The sequence below is a fragment of the Cynocephalus volans genome, chromosome 1 (genome assembly GCF_027409185.1).
Source record: "Cynocephalus volans isolate mCynVol1 chromosome 1, mCynVol1.pri, whole genome shotgun sequence".
Taxonomy (NCBI): Eukaryota; Metazoa; Chordata; class Mammalia; order Dermoptera; family Cynocephalidae; genus Cynocephalus; species Cynocephalus volans.
In genome coordinates, this window is record NC_084460.1 from 29,057,781 (window position 1) to 29,084,893 (window position 27,113).

At 51.0% G+C, this 27,113-nt stretch overlaps 1 protein-coding gene across 1 annotated transcript in view; it reads left to right on the top strand.

Moving 5' to 3' along the window:
* The first annotated feature begins 253 nt into the window (after positions 1 to 253).
* EFCAB8 (EF-hand calcium binding domain 8) overlaps positions 254 to 27,113 on the top strand; it is a 67,786-nt gene continuing 40,926 nt past the window's right edge. Inside the window, 13 exon segments of the mRNA XM_063090069.1 lie at positions 254 to 262; positions 536 to 719; positions 2,045 to 2,163; positions 3,600 to 3,703; positions 7,353 to 7,488; positions 10,539 to 10,644; positions 13,526 to 13,610; positions 14,137 to 14,261; positions 16,676 to 16,749; positions 18,532 to 18,662; positions 24,124 to 24,191; positions 24,508 to 24,659; positions 25,949 to 26,083. Coding sequence (XP_062946139.1) covers positions 254 to 262; positions 536 to 719; positions 2,045 to 2,163; positions 3,600 to 3,703; positions 7,353 to 7,488; positions 10,539 to 10,644; positions 13,526 to 13,610; positions 14,137 to 14,261; positions 16,676 to 16,749; positions 18,532 to 18,662; positions 24,124 to 24,191; positions 24,508 to 24,659; positions 25,949 to 26,083 — 1,428 coding nt within the window.

The window sequence follows — 27,113 nt, forward strand, 5'->3', positions numbered from 1 at the left end:
TTATTCTAACCCCCTTTAACAAATGAGGAAAGTGAGGCACAGAAAGACTTAGTAACATAACTAGAGGGCCCATGCTTATACAGCTAGCAGCCACTGTACATGATAGGAACATTTGTTGCAGTCCCCTTTCATAATACACTCACTCAAACGACAAAATCACCTAATGAGGCATTCCTCGGAACGTATTCTTGTCATTAAGTGGCACATGACTGTAGTTACTGAACTGAAGTACTTTATAAATTAAAATCCTGTTATGCGTAAGGTGGGACCTTGGCTGTGTCCTCTAACCTCTCTGAGCCTCAGTTGTGGCATCTGTAAAAGGGGAATAATGTCTATAACTCCCCCAAATCAGGAGAAGCAGTGTAGATTTTTCTGGATCTTCCTATGTCTAAAGGTGGTTAAGACCTATATGTTTCCATCAGTTAGTAACGTCATAACACTAGTTACCCTGTTCTTCCCCAAAGAGTCTCTAAATACGATGTGCTAAAAATGCTTGGTTCAGGAAATTAACTCTCACAGTCCCTGATTCTTGTAGTCAGATTCGTTCCAGCCACCCACTCCAGGTGGGTTACAGAAGAACAAGGAGGCCTTTAGCTCCCCACCACCATCCATCACCCTTAGCCAGCCGCCTGACGTCCAGCATGGGTCTCAGCTGTTTACCAAGCTACACCTGGCTGAGATAGAGAATATGTTTGAGGAGGACGTCAACTCAACTGGAGGTAAAGCTTCCCCATAGGCTCAGGCTCTGTGACTTCTGCATATGGCATGTGGAGGGTTCAGACCTAACAAGCATTTTTGCATCCAATGTCTCTTTAAAGCTTTTAATCATTGTGTAAATATTGTAAGCACGTTGGAGGCTATTTAGGATCTAGAAAATTAAAAAAATATATCCCTGTTTCAAATACTCAGACATAACCACTATTATTAGCATTCTGGTATGTTTTCTTCTGGACAGTTTCACATGTATGTTTATTATCTATTGCTGTGTAATAGTATTCCCACAATTTTAGTGGCTTACCAACACACCTTTATGATCTCACAGTTCTGGCGGGTCGGGAGTCTGGGCATGGCTTAGTTGGCTCCTTTGCTCAGGGTCTCACAAGGCTGTAATCAAGTTGTTAGCTGGGACTGTGGGATTATCTGGGGCTTGGCTGGGGAAGGACCCACTTCCAAGCTCACTTATGTTGTTGGCAGAATTCAGTTCTTATCAGCCATAGGACTGAGGGCTTCCATTTCTTCTGGTTGTCGGGGGGAAGCCACACTTGGCTCCTGTGAGGCTGCCCATGGTGGATCCATGTGGGATTCATCAGCATGGCTGCTTGCAAGGCTCAAGTCAACAAGGGAGAGAGAGAAACTCCAGTGAGATGGGTGTCACAATCTTATGTAATCATGCTCACATGGTTCCGTACATCCTGTCACCTGTGCCATATTCTGTTGGTTAGAAGCAAGCACAGGTCCCACCACACTCACAGGAGGCCATGAACACCAGGAGGTGGACATCATGGGGCCTCCTTAAGTCTCCCCACCACAAATGGCTACCTGTGCTTTCATATGTCTGTAATCGTGCTATATATGTAATTTCAGACCCTTCTTTTTCACTTAATGTTAATATCTTAAGAACTTTTCCATATTGCCATCTAGTCTTCCAAGCCGTCATTACTAATCGATGGAAGTGTTCTACTGGTTGACTAAGCCATTCCCCTATTTTTGGATATTTAGGTTTTATTAATTTTAAATAATGCTGTGAGGATATACTTTGTGCATCAAACTTTTTCTCTCTTTATCACTTTATTTTTTCCCTCTGGGATGATACTCCTAAAAGTCATGTAATAGGAATTCTTAAAGACTCCTGCATTTCTGGCTGGAGCCCTTTCCCTTCTGTCCCCTGAAGTGGTCCAGCTGACGATTGTTGAGGAGACAGTAAAGAAACTGCTTTGACCTGAGGGTCCTCTGCGTGTCCCCCCTTGGCACCCAGACACTGAGGACTGGTGATGGGCTGAGTGACTTGTGGTTAGGGGGGTAATAGTCTTTCTTCTCTCTGAAGCCCTGGACATGGAAGCTTTCATCAAGGCCATGAAGAAGATTTTGAGCAGCGTGTCGGATGAGATGCTAGAGGCACTATTTTTGAAGATGGACTCAGACTGTAATGGCTTCGTCACATGGGTGAGGAGGGTACCCCTGCTGCCTCAGGTAGCTGGAGGGAGCCTGCAGGGTACAGTCCTTGACCAATCAGTAGAGTCAATGGAGAGTTGAAGATGAGGAGGCAGTCATGACATCAGAAAGCCTCCTGTGGACTCTGGCACCAACTGAGGTGCTTGCCCGGTAGAGAGAACCCTCGGTGTCTCTGAGACTTCTGTGAGCTGGGGTCATTGCAGCTGATTCTCTTCCTGGAATACAGGAGAGTGTGGCAAGTGTCATTGGCCTCTGCATGGGACCTACTGAGTGTGCAGCTGTGAGCAGCAAGGTCCTCCTCATCTGCCATGCAGCTCTCCTGCACACCAGCCTCCAGTCTGGCCTGGGGGATTCAAGCTGGTGCCATGATCATCTCATGGCCCTCTATGGTCACTCAGGAATAGGCAAAATTGTGGTTGTTCAAGCTAAAGATGTCAGGGTTTCATAGCATTGTAGTAATAATGCTTTTGTTTTTTTTCTGATTGTAAATGTTTGACAATGAACATATATAGCATTTAAGCATACGGGAAAGTACAAAAGATAGTCTGACGTATCAATGTAGTAATGATGCCAATGGTAACTAGCATTTACACCAGGCACTGTGTGGTGTAAGCACTCTATGTATCATTATATTTAAACCTCACAGGAATCCTATGAGGTAGGTGCTATTATTTACCTCTTTTTGACAGGTTGGGAAACTGAGGCATAGAGAAGTTAGGAAATTTGCCCAGGGTTGCAGAGCTTATTAGCAGGGAGTCTGCCCCAAGAGTCTATATGTTAACTGCCATATCACATCTTTCCCTTGGTTTAGGTATATGTTCTGGGTTTTATATTTTTACTTTTATTTCTCTTAACATTCTGGAATAAACATGTTTCCAGCATTCTCTACTATTTACACAGTGGTCCTTCTTAATCACTCCCTAATTATTGTTCTAGCTTCCTGTGGTGGCTCATTTGGCCTTGGCCATATTCTCATGAGGCTGGTCAGGGGAGTTTAGAGTTGCAGTGGCCCTGATTATGGGTCCTCCCCTGCTCTGAACTTCATCTATAAGCTCGGGCAACTCACACATGCTTCTGTGGCCCTCTGTTTTATTATCCACAAAGTGGAGGTGAACAAGGTGTCAGATGAGAAGCCAGATGTGGGAGTAATGTGATGATGTCCTCAGTGTTGCAGAACAGTGAGGGAGGGAGGTGCTGCAGTACTGTTTGAACTGCTTACGAGTAGGCTCTTCACATATTAAAGACTCAGGAACAGGTCTGTTGCTTGGCCACTTCTCTTGGGCAGTGATCAGGAAGCAGCCCCAGAGCCCCTTGGGAGGGGCTGGAGAGAGATGGGGGAGGACTCTGGAAACAAGGCTTGGGTTCCCCAAGGTTGAATGCCGGAATTGTGCACACCCTCCCTCCCGTTGGTTTTCTCTCTGAGGCAGCAGAAGTACGTGGATTACTTGATGCAGGAGTTCCAGGGAATGGAGGAGATGAGGAAGAGCCAGTACCACCTGCGCTTCCACCTTCCCATGACGATCGTCCCCCTGTAAGGAGCCTCTTCCCTGGGGGTGTGACTGAAGAGTGCTGGTGTGGCCCCGCGGCGAGCCCCTTCCTAAATCCATGAGCCACTCTTCGTTGGCGCTGACCAAGGGTCTGGTACCAGGCCTGGTGCTTCACGTCCTTTAGCTAATTTCAGCCTCACAACCCTGTAGGTGATCTGTCCCCACTTTACAGATGAGAAAACAGGCTCAGAGAAGTCAAGTGGCTTGCCCCAGGCCAGTAGATAGAGAGTGGTGGGGTCACTCTGTTTGATGTTCTCAGTCTCTGTTCCCCCAGTATCCTGCATTATCCTTCTTCCTCCAGTGGCCAGTGCTGAATGGGTCTGGGAGTTTCATCCACTGGGGCACAGATGGCTCACATACGTGTGGACGGGACATGTGGATGTGGCTTTCCTCTAGGTGACAGGGAGGAAAACGCTCCTTGAGTTCCCAGCCAGGCCATGGAAGCCTCTGCATTGCTGGCCCTTGGAAGCAGGTCCCTCTGTTACTCCTGCAATGTGGCGCTCTGTCTCTGCCATGACTTCTGTCTGACCCTGCCTGTCCACTCCTCCTGGTGGCTCCCTACCCACTGTGCCTACTGGGCCTTGACCTTGTAGGGATGGAAAAATGTCTTTTCCTTCTACGCATCTTAGGTTCATAGATTTGGTTCATTTTGTAACAGAAGACAGATTCAGAAGAGAAGAGCATACAAATTTCACATAAGTTTTACATGATGCTGGCCTTCACAAAGAAATAAAGACCCTAAGGAGCAGTTAAACCTTAGTGTTTTTATCCTAGATTTGATGAAGAGTGGGGCAGTCATGGAGAAGTACGATAGGACAAAGGGGTATGAGCTAAGTGTAATAACCTGGAGCAAACTCAGCAAGGCCTGCTTGTTCAGATTCCTCTGTGTGTCATAAGCATGTTCCTTCCCTCCAGGCATTCAGAGGGCACCTCTCAAGTGAGAGTCTGTGTCTTGCCTCAGGGGAAGGTCAGAAAGTCCTTCCTGAACACTGTTTCTCAAATTCCTTCAGCTTAAAATATTTGATATGCCAAGTTGCAATATTTTGGGGTAGCATGCCTCAAGCCCCCTCAACCTCTTCCTGTGTCGTGGCCATGTCTGCCTCTCCTCTGTGTGTTCCTTCCACCAAACTCCCTAAGAACAAGTAGCACTCCAGTGGCTCTGCCAGCTGGCCCTGAGCACATCCCCTGCAGCCAGGGCTCTTGAACTGGGCAGCCCATGGGCCACTGTCTCCTTCCTGGAGCCCACCTTGGGTTGGAGCACCAGCTGCCTGGGGCAGGTGGCTGGGGCCAGGAGCCAGGTGCTGTGGTACAAGGTATGGTGACCTACATTTGTGGCCTGGTAAGGAGGGGGCTGTGGATGAGTCTATCCTGAGAGGACTACACCCAGAACAGGCCATGGAGGAGACCAAGAACTAGAAGGCAGTATTCAAGCAGCCTGGAGTCTAATAGAGAAGATGGTTCAAATGAAAATTATGAAAAGGTAACTTAAAAAAAAAATTTGGTTGGGATTTAATTAAGGAAAAGCCAATAAATAAATATGAATGATAGAAGATTTTGTAACCATGAATTTTGGCATGAAAACTGCTTGATGTAGCCAAGACTTCCCTGATCTTGTTATTTCCTTGGGACGTTTAGGTCCCAAGGGTCTGTAAAGAGCCTAAGGCAAAAATGTCAAGAAGCTTGTCCCTATTTTCTCCTGTTGATTTGCTCAGCCTACAGACCCAGAGAGCATTTCCAGCTTGGTGGGAAAGACTACCTTTATGAAAGTGTGATTTTTAAAAGTTGCCTCACCTTTTCTGAGCCTGGGCTAAGTGCACCAAATACACCATCTCATCTGTTCCCACGATAGTCCTGGAGTAGAGGTGCTGTCATGCAGATGAGGAGACCGGGACCCCACTGAGATGACATTTCTCTGGGGCTGGCTCAACTTTTCGGAGCTCTCACGTGTTGTGTTGTTCCTCACAGTCTTAAGCCCTGATTGTTGTAACAGAATTGGGAGTGATCCCTAGAGGGGTGACTGAGAATATTTGTCATGATCCATATAGATCTGTGGGCTGAGGGCTAGAGAGGAGAACCTTGTCCAGATACGTGTTTCCTACCCCCTGCCCGGGCCCCGCCCCCCCCGCCGGCCCTTCTACAGAGGTATGAGGGTACTTCAAAAAGTACCTCTTGGAAAAATTGAATGAAAAGATAATATGAATCTTTCCACGAACTTTTTGAAGAACCTTCGTAGTAATGGCAGTCGAGTTTCACAGTAATGTGGCTTATCCTTAAGCCATGGGTCAGACCATGCCCACAGCAACATTTGGAAAGGCCTATGGAGGAAGGACCCAGGTGCCTGGGTTCTAGTTCCAGCTCTGCTGTAACCAGGACATTCACTCCAGGCAAATGGTTATCCCCTGGGTCCCTGTAACATGAGGTAGCATTACCTGCCCTGCCAGGGCCCAAAGATTGGGCAGATCAGTGGGAGAGTGTCTGCTGTGCCATGTTGGGAAGTCAAAATGGCAGTGACCCTTAATGGCCGGATAATTGGCTGAGCCAACTGGGGGCAGGAAAGAAGCCACTGGAGGGAGGAGGGTTGTATCTGGTGATGCCAGGCCTGTCCCAGGAACTGTTTGCCATGCTCAGTGCATGTCCTTGAAGATGAAGAGTTTGGTGCCCAGGCCCTGATGCCTCACTGCCGCCTTGTCCATTTTTATCTCTTTCTCGAATCCCATTCTCCCCTCTACCCTGGGGCACCAGAGCTGTTGCTGGAAAGTGTTATCAGTTTGCAGTCACAAGCCCACTCTGCTCTCCCTCTGTGGCTGCTTTTCCTATAAAAGAAGCTTTGCAACAGACCCCTGTTGTCTGTCTCCTTGGTCCCATCACAGCCCAAGGAAGCTATTCCACAGGATGAGCTTCCTGCTCTGGAAGCTTCAGACTGGCATCAGACTTGGGGCTCTTTTTCTTTTGGCCACTTAGATGACCCAGTAGAAATCTGCTTGGTGAGAGGGTGGTGGTGGTGGGGTTTGTGGGGTGCATTAGTCCATTTCCGTTGCTTATTAATAAAATACATGGACCTGGGTGGTTTATAAAGAAAACAAAATTTATTGCTTACAGTTTCTGAGGCTGGGAAGTCCAAAGTCCATTTGGTGGTGGTGACACTGAATCAGGGGTCTTGCAAGATGGTGGAAGCAGAGAGAGCAAGAGAGAGACAGACTCTCCTCTTCTTTTAAAGCCCTCAGAACCACACCCCTGACCACCATTTTTAATCCATTCACTACTGCACGGTCCTACAACCCAATCACTTCTTCAAGGCTCCACCTTTCAGTTACCATAATAGGAGTTCCCATCTTCTTAACAGTCACAGTGGGGGCTAAGTTTCTAAAACATAAAACTTGGGGGACACAATTCAAACTTCAATGAGTTTTGGGGGGACATAATTCACTCCACTACATGGGGTCGCACATCTCATGGGGCCAGCCAGAGTTTCTTGATGTGCGTGCGTGCGTGTGTGCGTGTGTGTGTGCGCGCGCGTAGGGCTCCTGCTGCGTGCTGCTGCTTTCTTCCTCTGGGCTCTTTGTTCTCATGCAGGTGCTTTCTTCTTTCTGAGCTGTTTTTGCTTGAGCCCTTCTCTCTCGTCACCTTCCACAGGAATCACGGGTGTGAGGTTGTGAAAGTGGAGTTTTTAATCCACCGGTTCAAGAAGATTGGGTGTTTTCTGACTGTCACCAAAGATGGAATCCTGCAGTTCTGGACTGAGTCCTTCTCTCTGATTAGCTCCTTTAGGGTGAGTGGGACCCCTACACGTGGAGCACACATGGGGTCTTTGGAGAGCCTCCACCTTAGCACCCCAATAGTGAAGGTGACCCAGACCCAGGGTGGGCTTGTTCTTGGGATTTGTGGTCTAAGCAGCCTGGACTTGCAGTCACCGTACCTGGGTCCAGGTCTGGCTTCACCGTGGGAGTCTCCTATTTCTTTTCTGCTAAGCAGGACTCTGCCTGCATGCCCATTCCTCGTGGGTGTTCTACAGATACCTCAAACCCAGGTTGTCCAAACAGTGACTGTGGCTCTCCCTGCCCACCAGGCTCATTTTTCTTGCATCCCCATCTCAGTGAATGGCATCATCATGCAGCAAGGCTCCTGTACTAGAAGTCAGCTTCCTTTCCTTTCCCTGTCACACCCACACTGTCCCCAAGTCTTGCTGTCTCAAACCCTTTGCCTGGACGAGGGAGTGTGGGTGGTTGTGAGTGTGGGCATAGGAGCCCGACTACCAGGGTTAGAATCCTGACTACCATCTACCATCTCTGTGATGCTGGACAAGGTACTATATAGCTCTCCGTGCCTCAGTTTCTTCATCTGTCCAATGGGGCTAGTAATAGTACCTCTTCCCAGGGCTTTTGGGAGGTTTTAATGACACAATACATGCATAGTGCATGGAGTGGAACAGGGCACACACCAAGTACCCAATAAATATAAGCTGACATCATCATTGTCTTTGTGCTGTCACTCCTGGCCAAGAGCAGTAAGTGCTGACATTCAGGGAAACCCACTGTGTACTTGGTGTTGCCAGGCCAGTCCAGATTCCTCCAGCAAGCGAGGACAGCACTGCTCCCCAGGGCTCTACTGAAAGGCTTATAGAGAATGCTGCTCACAGCATGAGGGTTTTATAGGACTGCATAACTGCAGAGTGTTTCATAGTTGTATCAGGGTCATCCCTTGGGGGAAGAGGGGACCTGGATGGAACTAAGGTCCATGAAGATCCCGTGACTGTCCTGGGTACACCAAGGGGGATTCATATCTGTGTTCCTGAGGCTGTGGTTTCTGGCACATTCCATCCTCCTTTTCTCTGTGTATTGGTACATTACAGCCTGAACTTCTGGTTGTGGCTGCTACATGGCCACCTCAGTGCCCCTCAGCTAAAGCCTGGGAGGGTTGAGGAGGACAGAGGCAGGCTCCCTGGGAAGGCTCTGCAGACCTGGGGATTCTTCCTGGAGAGGCTGCTTCTGCAGGTAGATTTTGGCAAGAGTGAGCCTCCCAGTACCATCTGTGAACACCAACAGCATGCCCCTGTCGTGCACATGTAAAGGCCTGGAGTCTGAGGAGGGGCCTGGGCTTCACTCACCGTGGTGTGACCTCGGGCGAGCCACCAAAACTCCCTAGGGTTCTTGGTTTCTCAACTGCACAGTGTGGTTTGGGAGTTACCAATCTCCAGGTGTGTGTGGGCTAGACCCCAGCCCTCGGAAGGAGAGATGGCCTCAGGGGAGTTGGTCCGTTGTCCTCATTGCACCAGCCACCAAGGGAGCCCTGGAGCTCAGTCTGGGTGCTCTCTGAGTTCTGATGAAACAGTCTGCTCCCTGTATCTGCCATCACCATTCCTTCAGAATATTCATCCAGAGGAATTGCTTTAAAACATGTCTCCCACTCCCTTTTTCAGATCACACTCCTTTCAGAGGCTGTGGTGTACCTTGGGTAAAACAAAGATCCCTTAGGTGGCCACACCTAACTCATCTCCCATTCCTGTCCAATCCCAAGCATGTCAGGCTGGCCTCTCTAGCCTGGACTTTGCAGCCCATTTTTGCTGATGTGGCTTTGCTCATGGCCTCCCCCACCTGCAGTGCCAGCCCAAATTCTGTCTGCATACATGTTACGTGAGGCTGGCACCAGCGTGCCGAAGGGCATTGGTACTGAGCTCTTGCTGAGTGCTGGGCACACACTAGGTGTTTTAGCTTTCATTATTCCATCCGTTCCTCACAGCCCTGCAGAACAGATCCTTGTTAAGAAGCCCCTTTGACCAGGTGACATATGCTGTTGGTAAGCAAGATTCAGATACACAGGCACACCGTGGGAAGCCAGTCTCCCTTCCTGCAGTCTCTAATTCCTCTCCCTGGAGGCAGCTGCTGTGACCAGTTTGGGGTTGCACTTCCATGCATAGCCTATGCATTTATTTCTTTAATTTGGCTGCTGGCCAGCACAGGGATCAACCCTGGACTTTAGTGTTATCAGTACCATACTAATGAACCAAGCTAACCAGCCACCCCTCCTTCTTTTCTTTTTATTTATTTATTTATTTATTTATTTTTTTTTTTTTTTTTAAAGATGACCGGTAAGGGGATCTTAACCCCTGACTTGGTGTTGTCAGCACCACGCTCAGCCAGTGAGCGAACCGGCCATCCGTATATGGGATCCGAACCCGAGGCCTTGGTGTTCTCAGCACCGCACTCTCCCGAGTGAGCCACGGGCCGGCCCCCTCTTTTCTTTTTAAATGTACACGTGGTAGCACATTATAATGCTGCTTTCCACCTTGCTTTTTCACTTAATCATATATCTTGGCAACTCTCCTTTATTGGAATGTGCACAGCTCTCTCGTTCTTAATGTCGGGGCTGTGTCCTGTGGTGTGGGTTTGCATAAGCCAATCTTTCCAGGAGGCCCCTGTCCTGTGGTGTCCCAGCAGTTCTGCAGCACCCGCCCTTGCACACACTTCTCCGTGAGTACACACAAACACATTCATAGATTTGTCTTGGAAATGGATCCCTGGATCAAAACCTATGCACATTTAAGACTTCAATAGAACTTGTGAAACTGCTCTGAAAAGGGGTTGTGATGATAGGGGTTCTTTAAGCCTATTTTACAGATGTGGAAACAAACTCAGAGAGGTTAGGGAGTTTATCCAAAGCCTCCGTTATTAGTAGTTAATGGCAGTGCTGGGCTCCATACCAGGTCCATGCCTGGCTCCAGGGCCTTGTTTGGCAGGAGAGGGTTTGCAGGGACCCCATGCTCCTGATGCACTTTCCTGGGGAAGCTTACCCAGCCCATCTCTTCTGCTCTCCTCTGGCCAGCTTAACCAGATCCAGCAGCCCCACAACCAGCAGATGTGGGTCATCGACATGGTGTGTCTACATAACATGAACCTCGTTGCGATTGCGTCCGCTGAACAGAAGATAGGTGAGGCCCTGCAAGCTCCTCAGGCCTGCTCTCGGCCACTGGGAGCCATACATCTGCACTTGGCCAAGCAACTATGAGCATGGACTAGAGCCCTCTGGGAATATTGCTAGGCAGTGAGGCCTTGGTAATCAGAGTGTTTAGTGAGGGCCTGCTGAGTGCCAGGTGCCACAAGAGGGACAAGGAGGAGGGGAAGGGTGCTGTTGACTGCCCACCTCCTACTCTGTATGCTGATGCCAGGTAGGCAGGGAGTGCTTGAAAGAATACACGAATATTAAACAGATCCAAATTTATAAGTCAGTGGCCATACCTATTTCCAGTCCCGATTGTACCTCCTGTCTTTTGCCGCTGCTAGTCCAGACCACTGTCATCTCTCACTAAGGCACCCTCACTGCTTGCCACACTTCCCCTGGAGCCCCATGTAACAGCCAGGATGAGCTTGTAAAAGCTTCTCTGCAGAATCCTTCAACTCACTCCCACTGCTCGTAGGGTGGAGGTGGGATCCTTAATGTGGTCTTTGAGGCCCTGAAAGGTCTGACCCCTGTTGCCCCAGCAGTCTTCTCCACCCACTCTTTCCCCAGTTGTGCTGAGGCCACCATTGCCTTCTCTCACCTCCTCTGCTGGGCAGGGTGGCCTCTGTCTGTGGGCTCTGCCATCCCTCCTGCCACTCTCCCTGCCCCTGTGCATCTATGTTTCCTGTGATTGTCACCTCAGATGTCACTTCCTCCAGGAAGCTCTCCATGACCACCTAGTCCAAGTCAGGTTCTTCTGTTAAAAACACCCTTGTGAAATGGTCCCTCTTCCCTTCAGGGTCCCCTTTTCAGGGTCAATCATACATTTATTAGTGTGATTCTTTTAGTGTTTGTCTCCTTTATATTGGAAGCTCCAGGTTGCCAGAGACTGCATCTGTTTTGCTCAACTATCTATCTCTGCCTTGTGTCTCCTAGATGCTTGGTAGCTGTTGAATGGACGGATGGATGAGTGAATGAATGAAGTGTCTGACTGAACTAACTTGCATTATGATCAGGGAGAGGAAATTGTTATGTGAAAGTGCAGCTGATGGTGCAAGGCTAAATGGGAAGAGAGAGCAGCTGATCTGGAACAAGCAGGGACTTTGGAATTAGAAGGGCCTGGGTTCAGACCCAGGTCCCACCACTCTGTAGGTGTGTGACTTTGGGCAGTTACTTTACCTCCCCATGCCTCAGTTTACCCAGAAGTAAAATGAGGCCAATAAAATGTGTCTCCAGTGTGAGTGTGGCTTAGTGGTTGGGTGTGTGAAGCTCCTGGCATAGTGCCTGGCTCATCATGGGTGCTCAATAAATATGGACATCATTCTGGGGATAAATCGTGTGATGTGGACAGAACAGGGGGTCAGCCATCCATGAGGGCTAGAGCAGTCAGGGAGGTCTTTGTGAACCAGTTAGGGCTTCAATTGCAACACCCATTTCCCGGGACCAGGTGCTCTCTCAGGTGTTCTCCCCTTTCATCCTCAGACAGCCCTGAGAGTTTGGCATTACAAGCCCATTTTAGAGATGCTCGTATCATTAGAGCTGTCGTGACTGAGCAGCTGCTGCCTGCTCGGAGGTGCTCAGTCAAGGCCAGAGGCAGGGGTAGAAGTGGCACCAGTGTGACCCTCGGCCTTTATGGCCCCAGCCCAGCCTGCCCTCCTCTTGTTACCCACAGCCCTTCTTGGTGGCCAGCCCCATAGAGAGGCAGAGAGGGAGCAAGAGCCTGGTGTTCAGCTATGGAAGGCAGCACAGCAGCGAGGCTGCTGGATCTGTTGGAAGGAGCCAGACTTTTGAGAGGAGTTTAAATCTGAAGTAGCGAGTATAGATAAGGGCATCACTGAAGGCCTTTGAATAGGATGAAGATAATGTTTTCAAGAGTTTAGGTGGACAGGGGCTGGGGCAGGACAGAGTGAGGGAAGGGGCGGGCCTGCCGAAGCCCATTCTGTTGTCTGTTTCTCCTGTGCACAAGCCCATTGCCTGATTTCTGACCTGTCTGGGGTTCCTAGCAGTGGTTCTTCTGGGGCTGGGCCTGGGTTCTGGCTCTGATGAGGAGGCGGCTGAGGGATCAGCCAGAGCCCTGACGTGGGGTCTGTTTCTGTCTGCTCCCACCCAGCACCTGAAAGAATGGACTAGCCCGGGCTGGAGGGGACAGAGGCTGCAGCTACCTGTGGAGCTCTCTCATTTGCTCATCACACCGACGGGCACTCAGCGAATATCCGCAGAACGCTAGGTGCTGTGCTGGGCACTGAGGACTCCACAGGGTGTCATAGACACATGCTCCCTGCCCCCACAGAGCCTGCATGTCAGATGGGAAGACAGACCCTAAGTGCCCAAACAAAACCAAAAATAACTAGAGGCAGAGATGGGTGCCATGAAGGAAGCCAACAAGGGGCCAAAAGGGAGAATGACAGCTGCAGTGTCCTAGGTTAGTCAGATGAGGACGGCCTTTCTGAGGAGTGGACATTTGATCTGGGTCTTGAAGGAGTCCCAGGAGTGTTCTGGGTAGAGGGAACGGCCAGTGGAGAGGCCCTGGAGTGGGCCAAGCAGAACCAAGAGGCCAGTGTGGCTGGAGCTGGGGTGGGGGTGGGTGAGGTGGGATTGCAGAGGCCCATAGGGGCCGGTCACACATGCCCTTGCAGGCTGCAGTTGGGCACTGAGGATTTTATTCTAGATGCATGGGAAGCCACTGGAGAGTTTTCAGCAGGGTCCTGGCTTGGCAGGTTTACTCTTTGAATGGCTGCCTCATGTTACTATGGCTGAAGGGGCTGTAGAGGCCCTGGAGAGAGCTGCGAGGCTGCCCACCATCACCAGAGACCCCCAGGCCTGGAGTGTGGGTTCACGTTCCATGTGTGCATTCTCTTCTGTCTCTTCCCCAGAGTTCTTTGATATTAGTCACCATAAATGTGTCCGGGCCTTCACCTTTATTGATCTGGACAGCTGTGTCCTGGTCATGGACTACTGGTGAGTCTCTGGGGGAGCGGTGTGGGGTCTTGGCAGCAGCCACATCACTCAATGGGGCTGGTACCCCCAGAAAGCCTCCCTGGAGACAGCCTTGGAAAGATCCCCACCCTGCTGGTTGTAGGCCCCTGTGTTCTTTTCCCCCCAAGCCTCTTCTCTCTTGGGTCCCTCTCACGATCACTCAGACCTTGGAGTGGCTGTTGCTTCCCCTGCTCTTCCTCTTCCACCCCCGCCAAGTCAGAGGTCAAACCCTGGCAGAGACTTGTCCCATTGTGGCTGGGGACTCTAGGAATGTCACTGTCCATAGGGAGGGGCAACTTGACAAAGAGTAGTTGGAGGACCAGGGATTTTGGTTGGAAAAAAATACTGAATTCCGGCTCAAGGATGGCTGTTTGTCAGCTGGGCAGATGTCCCGGAAAGGCTGGAAAGTCTAGTTGGAACTGCCTTTGCTCCCAAGGTGGAGGGAGGCTGTGGGAGGGCCAGTAAGGGGTGGACGCTCCACGGCCTCTCTGTGTCCATCTTTCCCCAGGTCTGACTATCACAGAGGTGTGTTTTGCTTCGGGGACACCAAAGGCAACGTCATTGTCTTCACCTCTGAAAATGTGACCAACGGGCTGTTCAACCCCCGCATCCTCCCCAGGGCTTCCAAATGGGGTAGCTGAGATGCTCGGGAACAGGGCAGAGGCCTGGAGGGTGGAGGGAAGCAGGTGCTGAGATGGCCATGGCTCGGCAGCGCTCTCTGCTCTCCCCACCTCCTGGCTCTGGAGCCTCTGGGAAGGTGGCTCCTTCAGCTCTCAGTTCCTTCAGTGCTCGGCTTGAGCAGCCCATGAGAGAGGTGTGATGTGCTGACAGCAGCAGACCAGAGGGGCTGAGAAGAGGGGCAACCTCTCCCAAGGTGGGAGGTGGTACAGGTGAGGGCCGGGTGCTGTAAGACCCTCCTCATCCCAGGAAGAACAAAGTGTGCCAGTCACGGGGAAGTCACTCACCCTCTCTGAGGCTCGGGTGAGAGCATGAACTTCCTCGGATGGTGGTGAGGAGGCTTCTGCTCTCCTTGGTGCTTGAGCTGCCTTTGGGTGGGTGGGGGTGGGGCCCTGAGGACCCACCTGAGGTCTGAGTGCTTTGGGTACGTCACCTCCGGAAGTCCTCCACCTACTGTAACTGTTGTTACAGCCCATTAACAAGAGAGGATTAGGGAGCCGAAGTCACTTGCACATGGCCCACGGCTGGTAAGTGGTGGCTAAGATCTGGTCAGGCCATCTGCACTTTTAACCACTTGCTGGGCTGCATCCCAAATTGAATGCTGCAGGAAACCCTTTAGAGCTGCTCTATCAGAGGTCACTGGATTGCCAGAGGCCATGGGGCCTGGGGCTATCTGGGTGACTCATCTGAACTGGATCCTGTTCGTGATCTTGCCTTGGATATGCAGTGTTGGGCCTCCAGGCTGCTTCACATTCATCCACAGGGGGCCCAGGCCACCAAGGGCCCCACCCATAGGGAGGGACACTGACCCCTCCATCCAGGACACCAGAGCTGCCTCTTGGGCTTCCAGCCAGAGTTTCTGAGCAGTACACCCTCTAGTGGTTGCCAGGCCTTGGTGACACCTCCCCCTGCCAAGCTTGTTGGGGCAGCCTCCACCATGAGTGGGGCAGAAACAGATCCTGTCCTGGATGCAGTAGTGGGCTAGCACCTGCTTTGTGCTTTCAGCCCTGGGTGCCGGCCCTGCCTTGACCCACTCAGCCACCTGGCCCTGGTCACTGTGTGCCATCCTGGGAATTGGCCTGGGAGGTTGTGGCCGTCTTTGAGCTGAGTAGTGGATGGGAAATTGAGGGAGGTGGATGAAGGTGGAGTGTAGGGTGGGGGGCCTTCCATGCTACCTGCTGATTGAAGGCAGGGAACAAACGTGAAGACAGGGTGGGCCCAGTGTGTTGACTTGGGAGGAGATGGACAGACCCAGGTACACACCCCAGCTCTGTGTGACCTGGAGCCAGTTGCTTAACTTCTCTGTGCCTCAGTTCCCTTATTCAAATGGGGACAACCATACTTAATTGATGGCTTTGCTATAAAGGTATGTGGAATGAGGGAGCACAGTGTTGGGCACATAGTAAATTCTCAGTGGTTACGTCTTCCCTCCCCTCCCCAGGACCTCACAGCCTAGTGGGTAAACAGTTGATCATAATGCAGCTCATCATAAAGCTTCCTCCCTCCTGAGTGTGCACAGCAGCCCTACTTTAGCAGCCTTGAGCAACATTCCATTGCCCTTGGGACTTCCTTTGCAGGCTTCCTCCTGCCGTTGCAAGATGGGGCTGGTGCCTTTGCAGCAGTGAAATTAAATTAAATTAAATTGGCTTCACTCTCAGATCCCTGGGAGTTTCTGTCAGAGCTGAGCCTACTGTCCTGGCATTTCTGACCTACCTCCTTAAACTGCTCTGAGGGTGGACCCATGTTTGTCCCCTGACACTGCTGGCCGCACCCATCTGTGTCCAGATTGCTTTCCCGGCAGGTTCATCAGCTGCTGGCCTTGGGTGGTTTTGGTGGCCAGGAGACTCTCAGCCCCATTAGAGCAGCACCTGGTACATCATAATTGCTCCAGACATGCTTGCTTTATGACTCGTGTGTAACTTCTACTTCTTGGAACTTGTGCTTTCAGGATAAGGAGTACATGTAGTTTGAGGCATGAAGGCAAACTCCCAAATGCTTACTTTCCAGAATGAATAGAGCCTAGGATCTCAATTCATTCTCCACGTAGTAAAGTTAGAACTCCTTAAAGGTGAATCGACTTGTTCAGGTTGCAGCACCTGGGGGTAGGGAGAGTCCCTGAAATCTGGTTCCAGCTCTGTCATGAGCTGCGGGGGAGCTCTGGGCAGTTAATTTGCCTGAGTCTGTTTCCTGGGGTGGCGGCATCCCACTGAACTCACCAGGAAACAGCAAGGCTTGAATGAGTGTTTGGATAGAACAGCCTTTTGGGAAGCGTAGGAGTTGCAAACCAACTTAAGGTGTCATCTGAGATTTCGCTTGTCTGGAAAAAGGGGGAAGCTGGTGGTGTGGACCTCGATTTTTTCCCCCATCAGATATCTGGACCAGTGTTTCCATGCAGAAACTCTTAAATGAGAAGTCCACTTCTTATAGAAGTTACCGACAGAAGGTAAGTTGTATCTTTCCTTGGTCTGTTACCATGGTAATTATCCATACACATGCACAGATAATAATCTGTGCAAAAATAAACACAAAAGTAAATGCAGAAAGTGGGTGTACTCTGTGGGTTTGTCTAGCCCGTGGGTCTTGGTCTCTGGGGAACGAGGTCCAGGTAGCTATTGGATCCCGTCTGCTCTATGCAGAATGCGTGTGTCCTGGGTTTGGCCTCGTCTCTCTCACTACCTTCATTGCTAAGCCCTGGTCCTGGCAAACCACCCCTCTCCTGGTTTGCTGCAGTGGCTTCTAGCTGGCTCCCCCACTTTCTGTCTCCACACAGTGTAGTCTTAGCAGCCAGATGAATTATGATTTAGAAATACCCAGTAGCTTCTCATCACGTTTGGAACAAACTTTTAAGTCCTTGACCAACAGGACTGGAGGTGACCTGGCCCCTGGCTTGCTCTGGGTCTTGTTTTCCACCTTTCTTCTCTTTATTTACTCTGCTGCAGAGATGCAGGCTCCCTTGCTATTCCCTGAACACATTAAGCCCTTTCCCACCTCACGGCTTTGGCACATGCTGTTCCTAACCAAGCACCTGGGAACAGCCCTACTGCCCACCTCTGCCTTTATCCCTTCACCTTGTGGCATTTGCCACCTCCCAGCTTTGAATTGTCCATCCACTGTTCTCTTCCTGTTACCTTCACAAGACTGACATCTCCTTGAGGACAGGAACTTTGTGCGTTGTGTGCTCTGTCCTGTGTCCAGGGCTTAGTGAGCTGCCAGTACATTTGTTGAGTGAATGAATGAGTGAATGAATAAGATACTCAGGGTAGGTCCATGTTGTCCCTGTATGCTGCTTTCAGAGCAGGTCTGATCATTCAGGCCCTTTGACCCTCTCAGGAGGAGGCATGCACTAGCTCTCCTTCTTTTCCACCTTATGTGGGAATCTCATTATGGGCTTAGTTTCCCCTCCATGTTGCTAAGTGTCCCAGTGTTTCACCACCCTTAGGACTTCCTTTGCAAGCTTCCTCCTGCCCTTACAAGATGGGGCCAGTGACTTGCAGCAGTAAAATGCTTGGCCTCAGCCCCAGATCTTCCTTGTGACAGATGCTTGGTGAGATAGTGTAAAACCTGGCTCAGAGCCTTACATGTAGAAGGCACTAAACAAATATTGGACAATCTGATCTCTCCAACCCACCTCCTCCATTTTTGTCCCAGAGAGGAAAATCTCTGAATTGGGAGGCTGAGCATTGGTCCAGGTCACAGAGCTGGAGCCAGAGGACTCAGAGCCCAGCCAGCCCACCCCCTTGACCTGTGTGTCATCCTGGGTTGTCTAAGCTGCAGCAGAGTACACACTGTCATGCATCCCCACTCCTGTGAGCACACTACGTTCTGACAAACATGGAGGGCAGTAGTGCGCTGGGAAGCACAGGCCCACCCGTAGTGGGGGCTCCCTGTGGATAAGGCGGATTATAGTGTAGGCAGGTTTGGGTCCATCCTTTCTCTTCCTTTGGGAGAATGATACTAGTATTGCCTGGCTTTGCCTGTCCTCTGACTTATAAAACTAGAGTTCAGATGATAACAGTCTTGCGTGCTTTTAAGCGTTTTCTGTGACAAGTGATGGCCACACACCCCTGGTCACAGAATGTGGGCAAGGACTATGAGCCACATCACTTTGTCAGAACTGTGATCACTAACAGAAGGGTAGCCCCTAACATCTGGTGACGTCCTGGGGGCTGGGCCTGGAACACTGTCCTTGGGTTGGGTCTCCCACTGCTGCTGCTGTCTCCCCCAGGCTCTCCATCCCGACTGGTGTCAGCAGGTCAAGTTCATTCCCCAGCTGAACCTGGTAGTCTCCTGTTCAGCCATCGAGAAGTTTTCTCTGGTGCTGACGATATTGCCATCCAAAGCCTCCGAGAAACCCAAGTAAGGAGCACCTCTCTGTAGGCTGAGGCAGTGGGTTGGCAGGGAGGTGGGTGGTCAGTGTACCTTGGGTGGGTCTGGCTTCACTTCAGCTGCACATAGATGTCCCTGCCATAGAAGACCCACCTCCAGGTTAGTGACATCTCCATTGGCCAGTGTGGTGTCCTGTGGATCATGCCAGGTCCAAGGAAGCAGTGTGTGTCCTGTGGGCTGACAATGGGGTGTGGTGGTTATGGCATGGGCTCTGGAGGCTGGTTTTCACCATCATTTTGTCATTGCCGCCAGCAGGGCCTCTTTTATCCACCAATTTATATGCCAAACTCAGCAGAGTAGCTAATGCATAATAAGTAGGCAGTCAAAAATTTTTTTCTGAACGAATGTGAGTTATATCACCTCTGCAAAAGGAGGTGGTGACAGCACTTATTTTACGTGAGTGAGTGCTCTATGTGGCTCAATAATTGGTAGCATTTGTTCTTTGCAGATGGTTCCCATCTAATTCCTTTATTCTAGGTTCCTCTTCCTTAGAGTGAATGTTTTCCTTTTCTTTTTAAAAATCAGTCACACGAGTATATGTTAAATGCATTGTCCATGTAAAAAGTTAAAATGTTATAAGTAAGGTTGAAATCCTGTAGTTTCCTCCTCTTATCTAATCCCCATTGTCTCACCCTGTTATCAGAAGCCCCCACTTCTGTTATTTTAGTGTGTAACTTCCACTACACATTTTAGGATGGATATTTTCTCCTGAAGAGTCTTTCATCTGGGTTTCTCTTACCTCTGCAGTTTTCCTCTTGCCCTAGGTGTTTTTTTTTTTTTTTTTTTTTTTGGTGGCTGGAGGGTAGAGGGATTGAACCCTGGACCTTGGTGTTATCAGCACCAAGCTCTAACCAACTGAGCCCCCAGTTCTTTACCTTGAGCCTTTGGGTCTGTGACATTTTGCTCCTGAGCAGGCTGAATAGTGAGCTACAGCCCCAGGCCATGGGGGAACAGTAGGAGATTTGAGGCCTTTGTTGAGGGAGCAGCTGGGTGATGCACAGTGAAGAGACTGAGGTTCATTCCACCCTTTGAGCCCTGTCTCTGTTCTTTTCTGTCCTGGTTGTTTTCCAGAGGAAAATTCAGTGTTCTGGAGATGATAGGTCTAATTTAGTCCAACTCATTTTACAGGTGGGAAACCTGAGGCTTAGGGAAGGGAAATGGCTGTCTTAGGGCAGACATTTGAGCTGGGGTTTTATCTCAGACCTCATTTTAAGCCCAGTACCTTTTTTCTGGGGGTGGGGGTGGGTGGCTGGCTGGTATGGGGATCTCAACCCTGGGCTTTGGTGTTATAGCACTGTGCTCTAACCAACTGAGCTAACCAGCCAGCAAACCTTTTTAATCAGAAAGTACTCTGTGCACATTCCCAGTGAAGCCCTGGAACTAATTGCAGGTTGGAGGAGGGGGCCTCCGAGAATGTCTCATGCAGTGTAGAAGTTTCAGTCTTGGCTTTGGTGCTTTGAATGGGGCAGTGTGGCGGAATTTTGCTTGTAGCTGGTTTGCTGTGGTCATCTCTATGCTTTGGTGGTAGTACTGCTTCATGTCTGTGATATTAGCTTCTTGTTTTATTGGGTCCTGTGGTAGGAAGATATCAGAGGAAGCACCTCCTCGTGGCCATGAGGGCCTCCAAGGATTGGCTCTGCTGCTTTCCTGATCTCACCTTTTACACTTTCCTATGCCAACTACACTGGCCTGCATGAGGTTCAGTCATGCTCCTGCCCCAGGCCTTTACACTGCTCCTCTCTGCCTGGTATGCTCTTGTTTTTTTTTTTCTTTCTTTCTTTTTTTTGTGTGTGTGTGTGTGTGTTGCAGGTGTGTGTGTGTGTGTGTTGCAGGTGTGTGTGTGTGTGTGTGTGTGTGTGGGGGGCGCAGCTGGACAGAGCTAAAAGGCCGACCCTGGGCCGACCCGGTGGCGCACTTGGGAGAGTGCGGGGCTGGGAGCGCGGCAGTGCTCCCGCCGCGGGTTCGGATCCTGTATAAGGATGGCTGAGCGCGGTGTGGCCGGTCACAAAAATGACAAAAAAAATAAATAAATAAAAGGCCAATCCTTGTGAGTTGTTATTTTTTTAATTAATATTTTTATCATGGAAAATTTTAAGCACACACAAAAATAGAGAAAATAGTAAAATTCTTTATTAGCACCTAGCGCCTTGTCCAAGTTAATATTTCCCTGAGTGTCTCAGAGTATCTTCTTATAGTTATTTGGAATCAGATATAAGCAAGGTTTTAGGATGGAATGGTTATGAACATTGGAATGGTGATATTTGACTTATATGTTGTATGTAGAATGTACGTGGTGGTGGGGACACCATTGAGGAGGCCATTGCAATAATTCAGGCTACAAATGATAGTGGCCTAGACATGGAGATACATTTTGGGGTTAGGTTGGAGAATATATTTTTACAAACCCACTCCTCCACCAACCCACACCTTGCCACTCCCCCACTCCTCAAACCCCCTCACATCTCCCCCACACCCCTCCACTGTACCCCACTATATCTCTCCTACCCCCTCTCCCCCTACAACCACCCCCACAGCTCTTCCTCCTTGTCTAAGTGCAGTACGGAGCACTGCCCAGCAGGTGGCACCATTGGCCGCTTGCTGGTCTGTTCTTGGAACCTGGCATTCCCAGCCCAAACTCTGCCTCTGGAGTCGGCCTCAGTGTCCAAGACAGGGTGGGCCTGAGGGTCTGGCTTCCCTGCAGCTGGCCTCACCTGAGTTCTTCAGGTGGTTGGAGGGGTGGGGGTGGTGGAGCCAGTGTTGGGTGTGTGGACTGACCCACATCATCTCCCCATCTCCCCTTGTTTCCCCCTCTTCTCTCACTTCTGCCTCCACCACCTAGTTGGACACCACCACAGTCATCTCCTACCTGAACTGCTTGCAGTGGCTTTCTTAGCAGTCCTGCTGCATCCCTCTGGCCGCCTTCCCTGCACAGCAGCCATTTACAGATGTGACCCAGCCAGGGCCCTGCTGGAGCCTTCATTGGCTCCTGGCCAGGGTCCTGCCCACCTCTCTAACACCCTTTCGTGGCCTCTCTCCCAGCCCACCCTGCCCCAGCCACACTGGCCTTGCACATGCTGCTCCCTCGGTCTGAAGCTCCCCTCCCCCCCACCCCCCGAGCTCTTCCCAGGCTGGTTTCTTCTCATCCTTCCCTGCAGCCTCCTCAGAAAGTCTGTCAAAAGTGAGTCTCCTTCACTATCCTCTGTCAAAGCCACCCGTTAATTTCTCTTGCAGGACCTGTCATAATTTGTAAATGCCCATCTCCCTGTCTCTCTGTCCTTTCTTCCTTTAGAAGGAAAGTTTCCTAAGGCAAGGGCATCATGTCTGTGCCTCTGGCAGTCCCAGCAGGGAGCAGGAGCCAGTCAATCTTTATTGAATGAATGAGTGAAATAATTTCTGCTAATACCTTTTTGAGCCTTCTTCCAGAATATTTCCCTGCACATGTATGCATGGAGGGAGGTGCATCTGGTATGACAATAAATGAAATCCATATGTTCTTGAAGCTTTGATTTTTAGAGGAATCCTTGTGGCTGTGGAGTGAAGAAAAGATTCAAGAAGGAACAGAAATGGAGATTGAGAACTTAGCTTGGAGGCTGATACTTAAATGAAGGGGGCCTGAGCTAAGCAGAGTGGTGGGAAGTGGGCAAGGACTTGGGGCCTCATTGGGTGAAGGGAGAGGGAGCGTTTATGCCATACAGGAGGGCATCCAGCAACTGGCTTAGGCCCCGGGGAGTGGTGCAGGAGGTGGATCAGCAGTTAGTTCACTGGCAGGCATGCTGCATTCGAGGGCTGGGTGCCCTACAGTGGGAGCCTTTGCATTGAGTTTTGAAGGGAGAGTTAAGTAGAAAGAGCTGAGGATAAGACAAAACAGCACGGGCAAAGGCACAGAGCATCCAGGCTTTTTGGGCCTGTGAGGGCTGCCTCTGAGCCCTGACCTTCCTGGAGCTCCTGTCTGGGTCACCCTGGTCCCCTGAGCCCTCCCCAGCCCTGCCAAGCCTCTTCTTTACCTGGACTGCTTGTGCTGAGCCTCCTGCCACTTGCTGCCACCTCTACCCTGGGTCTGAATCCTGACCCCTATAGGGGAGAAGAAGTTGTATCTTTTCCTCACCCACTGCAAGTTTCATGGCTGAGGCACCTAAAACAAGAGACAGATTAACCAGAGAAAAGCACACAGACTTAATGCAGTTGACCATTGAATGTAGCCATGTGCAGTGGAAAATTCATGTATAACTGCCTCCCCCAATACTTAACTACTTAACTACTATTTAAGTTGTGTGCTTTCTCCCACCTGCCCTGTTACTTAAGTAGTAAAGTTATTTACTTAACTACGAATAGTCTACTGTTACGTAGGCTATTTAACTGTTTGCATTTGTGACATACCTAACCAAGTTTTCCAATGTATTTGCTGGAAAAAATCTGCATATAAGTGGACCCATGCCATACAAACTCATGTTGTTCAGGGGTTTGCTGTGTAAGTACGTGACACGGGACTCTTTGGAAATGAAGATCCCAGAAAAAGGGCAAGCTGTGTATTTTCATGCCAAGTTTGAAGAGTGCAGAAGTATGATTGGACAAAGGGCATATGATCTAATGGTGACAAACTGGAGGGACTTAGCAAAAAGTCTGTCCTGACTCAGATTCTTCTCTATGTCCTGGTGTCTTCAGAGATGAGGACGTTCCCTTCCTCCAGGTATGGGGTGGGCATCTGTGCAATGAAGGTTTGAGGACCTGCTTCAGGAGAGAAGGGCGAGGGGAAGGTGAGAGTGACTGTCCTGCTTCCTCTGTTTTCTCAAATGCCACGGTGTCATGTTTTGGGGTAGCATGTCCTGGAACCCCATTACCTCCCCTCACTTGCTAGTTGTGACCTTGGTAAGCTTCTTAACTTCTCTTAGTGTCTTCATCCCTGGCACAGGGCTGATGACACTCTTCAGGGTTGCGTGAGGGATCCAGGCGACCCATGTACCAGCACCCAGCACAGGGACCAACACATGGCAAGGGCACAGCACCTAGGAGCTTTCTTCTCTTCCCCCTGGCCCTTGAAGCCCCCCTTTTCCTTGATTGTGTCAGAGGTGGGGGAGTATACCTGTCCCCATATAGTTGATGTGAAAATCAAGTTAAGTTTGCCCTTGTAATTAGGCAAATTGCTTTAGAAGTATGAGGAGTTGCTCCTGCTTTGGGGCCGTTTTTACCTGAATGGTGGGTGCCTCCTTCACGAGCTGTTTGTTTCAGCGGAGACCTCCGCTGCTGCTTTGCCTGTAGTGCTCAGCCCTAACTTGGCCACAGGGTGAGCCCTGGGCAGTTTCTGGGGCTGCTCTTCTCATAGGATGGAGAGGTAGTGACTTCTCTCCAGGCCTCCCCCTCCAGGCTCCGTCTCAGAGGCTCCCCTCACGCCACTGCTCCCAGCCCTGCAGCCCTTACCCCTCTGATATTGCAGGTTGCTGGTGTTGAATTTAAGAAAAGGGATTCTTTGCTTTGATTATTGCCCAGACAGGAACTTCCTGGGTAAGTAATCTTCACATTACCCAGAAGCTGCTGGTCTGGCAGAGCTGGGGTGAGGGCTGCTGGGGTATGGGGACCATCAGAGTTGAGGAGAAGGCCCTGGCCTCTGTCTGGCCTCCTCTCCTGCTGCATTTGTCCCTGTCATGGACACTGGGGGGTGGTGTGTGGACGCAGGCTCTGCACAGGAGGGAGGGGGCAGGAGGGGCAGAGTGATGGGTCATAGTGACGCCCCCCATCTGGCACGCCTAGCTGGGCCTAGTCCTAGAAGCAGGCCCCCAGTGTAGGCCCCAGGTGGCTGATAACTATTTCTTGACCCTAGTGACTGGTGGTTATGACCCTGTCATCCGCCTGTGGAACCCCTTTGTCTCTAAAAGTCCTGTGTGGCTGATGAAGGGACATCAGACCTCAGTGACGCACATTCTCGTGAACAGCAAGAACAGCAGTATCCTCATCAGCATCTCCAAGGACAAGGTGCTGCCATCAGGGAGCATGCCCTTACCTCCCGCCCACTAGTTCCATTCCTCAGGAACACGTGGGCCCTGGGGAGAATGATCCAACTGAGCCAGCCAGGGGACCGGCATGCAGGAGGAGCCTGAGGCCTGGAGGAATGGGGTGACCTCCCTGCCCTGGTCCCACACCTAGCTAGAGGCCTAGAGGGAGGTGCCCCAGCTGGAATTACCGTGAAGGCACACTGGGTCTCTGAGCAGTCTGCTGGAGGTGGGATCCCATGTAGCCCAGCTGGCTTCTTACTCTGTGGCCCTGGGAAAGTCCCTTCCCTTTTCTGAGCCTTAGTTTCCTTACATGTAGAAAGGGTTGTTGAGTGGTTTCGAGGAGCCTGGGGTGGGCCTACAGTGCATGCTAGCCACGCCTGTCCTTCCCACCCACACCCAAGTGTGCACCTCTCAGCTCGACTTGCGAACCCTCCTCGGCTGCCCTGGCTGTTAGGGCCTGACTGGCCCCTTCCCAGACACAGGGGCTCTCCTCAGGGCCCCATCTCTCTGTTCCTGTGCAGCTGTGGACTCAGGATACTGTGCTCTCTGCAGGCTGCTCAGGGCATCCCAGCCAGTGTGGGGATGTGGGCCAGAGCTCCAGGTGCCCTCTTTCAGGGACTTAGGTCACCCACTCCACGCTCCCCAGCACATCCTCACACATACTGTTGTCTGGAATTTCCTAGCAGCCCTGGGAGCTGGTATCATCACCTCTGATGGAGAAGCTGAGGCTGGAGGGGCAGGGGACAGGGACGGGTTTGCTGAAGTCCTCACATCAGCAATGGGCAGAGGATGCCACCAAGAAGTGAGAGTACAGGAGGGACTTCCATGGGGCCTGTCTAGGGGAAGTTCCTTCACCTTGGATGAATGTGGAGAGGCTACTCTGGGGCCAGGCAGGCTGTTTTGGTAATGATGTGGGTGTCCACTCTGGCTGTGTCCCAGGCTGGCTTTACCTGGGCACGGCTGGAGTGGGTGCAAGTGAGGGTCTGTGGTGTAGGGGCACTGTTGCCTGGCTTGGTGCAGTTGGCTGCTCAGGCAGGTGGTGGCCCTGGGGGAGAGTTCTGGGGGCAGGCTGGGCTCTGCTCTTGCTCACTGCATGCCTGGGTTATGTGAGCATGGGAGTGGCACCTCTGTCTTAGGGTGTGAGCATAGCAGACACTCAATGCCGTTGTGTGTGCTGGATGCTGTGCCCTGGCCTTGCTCACAAGGTCTCAGGTGCCAGCTGCACACGGAGGACCCACCCTCAGCCTCTTGCCTATTTCCTACCCCCAGAATATCCGTGTGTGGGACATGCAGGACTGCGTATGCCTCCAGTCCTTCTGCGGGAAGCTTTTCACCCTGGGAAACTGCCCCATCACCAGCGCCTACTTCCACAAGGACGATACCCTCATCTGCAGCACTTATTCAGTGAGCACTGCCCCAGGAGGGAGGGAGTCATGGCCGTGGGTAGAGGGTGGCCAAGGTCCGATGTCCCGTGGGACACTCGAGGAGTGGTCACATCTGTCCCTCTTGAGACTGCTGAAGCTGTTGGACTCTGTGGCTTGGCCCACGAGGCCTCCAGCCCATCACCGTCTTCGCTTCTGTGCTGTGGCTTGCTCTGCTCTCTTCCCTATCCATACGTGCTTTGGACTCTCCTGGAAACCCATCCTGCTCCCAGCTGGGTTAGGAGCCCTTCCTCCAGGCCTGTGCCTTCTCTGTCACTGTTACGTGACTGTCTTTCCTGCTACGTCATGAACTCCAGGAAGGCAGGGGTTGGTCTGAGCAGCCTCTTTGGAGGAGAGACCCTGGAGAGAACCGACAGGAAGGCCATCTGGGAGTTTTTCCTTAGCTGGTGCCCATGCAAGGTCTGTCCTGACCCTGGAGGATAGGAAAGATTGGGATAAGCACGAGGGGCTGCCTGTCCAGGGTGGTGGTCGTGAAGCTTGTGACAAGGAGCTGAAAGGGGAGTCAGCAGCCAATAGACAGGGAGGTTCTGTCTAGAAAGGAGAAGAGGGTGTCATTTGTGGCTGAGCTTCTCTGGGGCCTTATAGCATCTGTTGGCCAGGCCACCCTGGCAGGGGATGCGTACGTCATCCTTGTGTACTTGGCTGGCTCTCCCCTGATGGCAAATTTCATGAGAAGGAGCCTTGTAGTTTCCTTCATCTCTCTGCTGAGTGCCAGATTGGCTGTCAGCATTTGTTGAATTAAATAGACTTTTGAAGTTCATTTTAGGTCGTCAAACATTATCAACCCCCTGTTCTTTGTCAGGATCTGAGAATATACTAATAAGGCACTGTCCCCTCTCTTAAGGAACCTGCAGAGTAGAAGAAAACCACGTCAGTAGGATGTGCTACGTGTTATGATAGAGTTATATGCTAGGTGCTTCATGGAGCACAGAGATGTCCTTAGCCTAGCCTGGGGCAGGAGTGGTTAGGAAGGGCTTCCTGGAGGGAACATC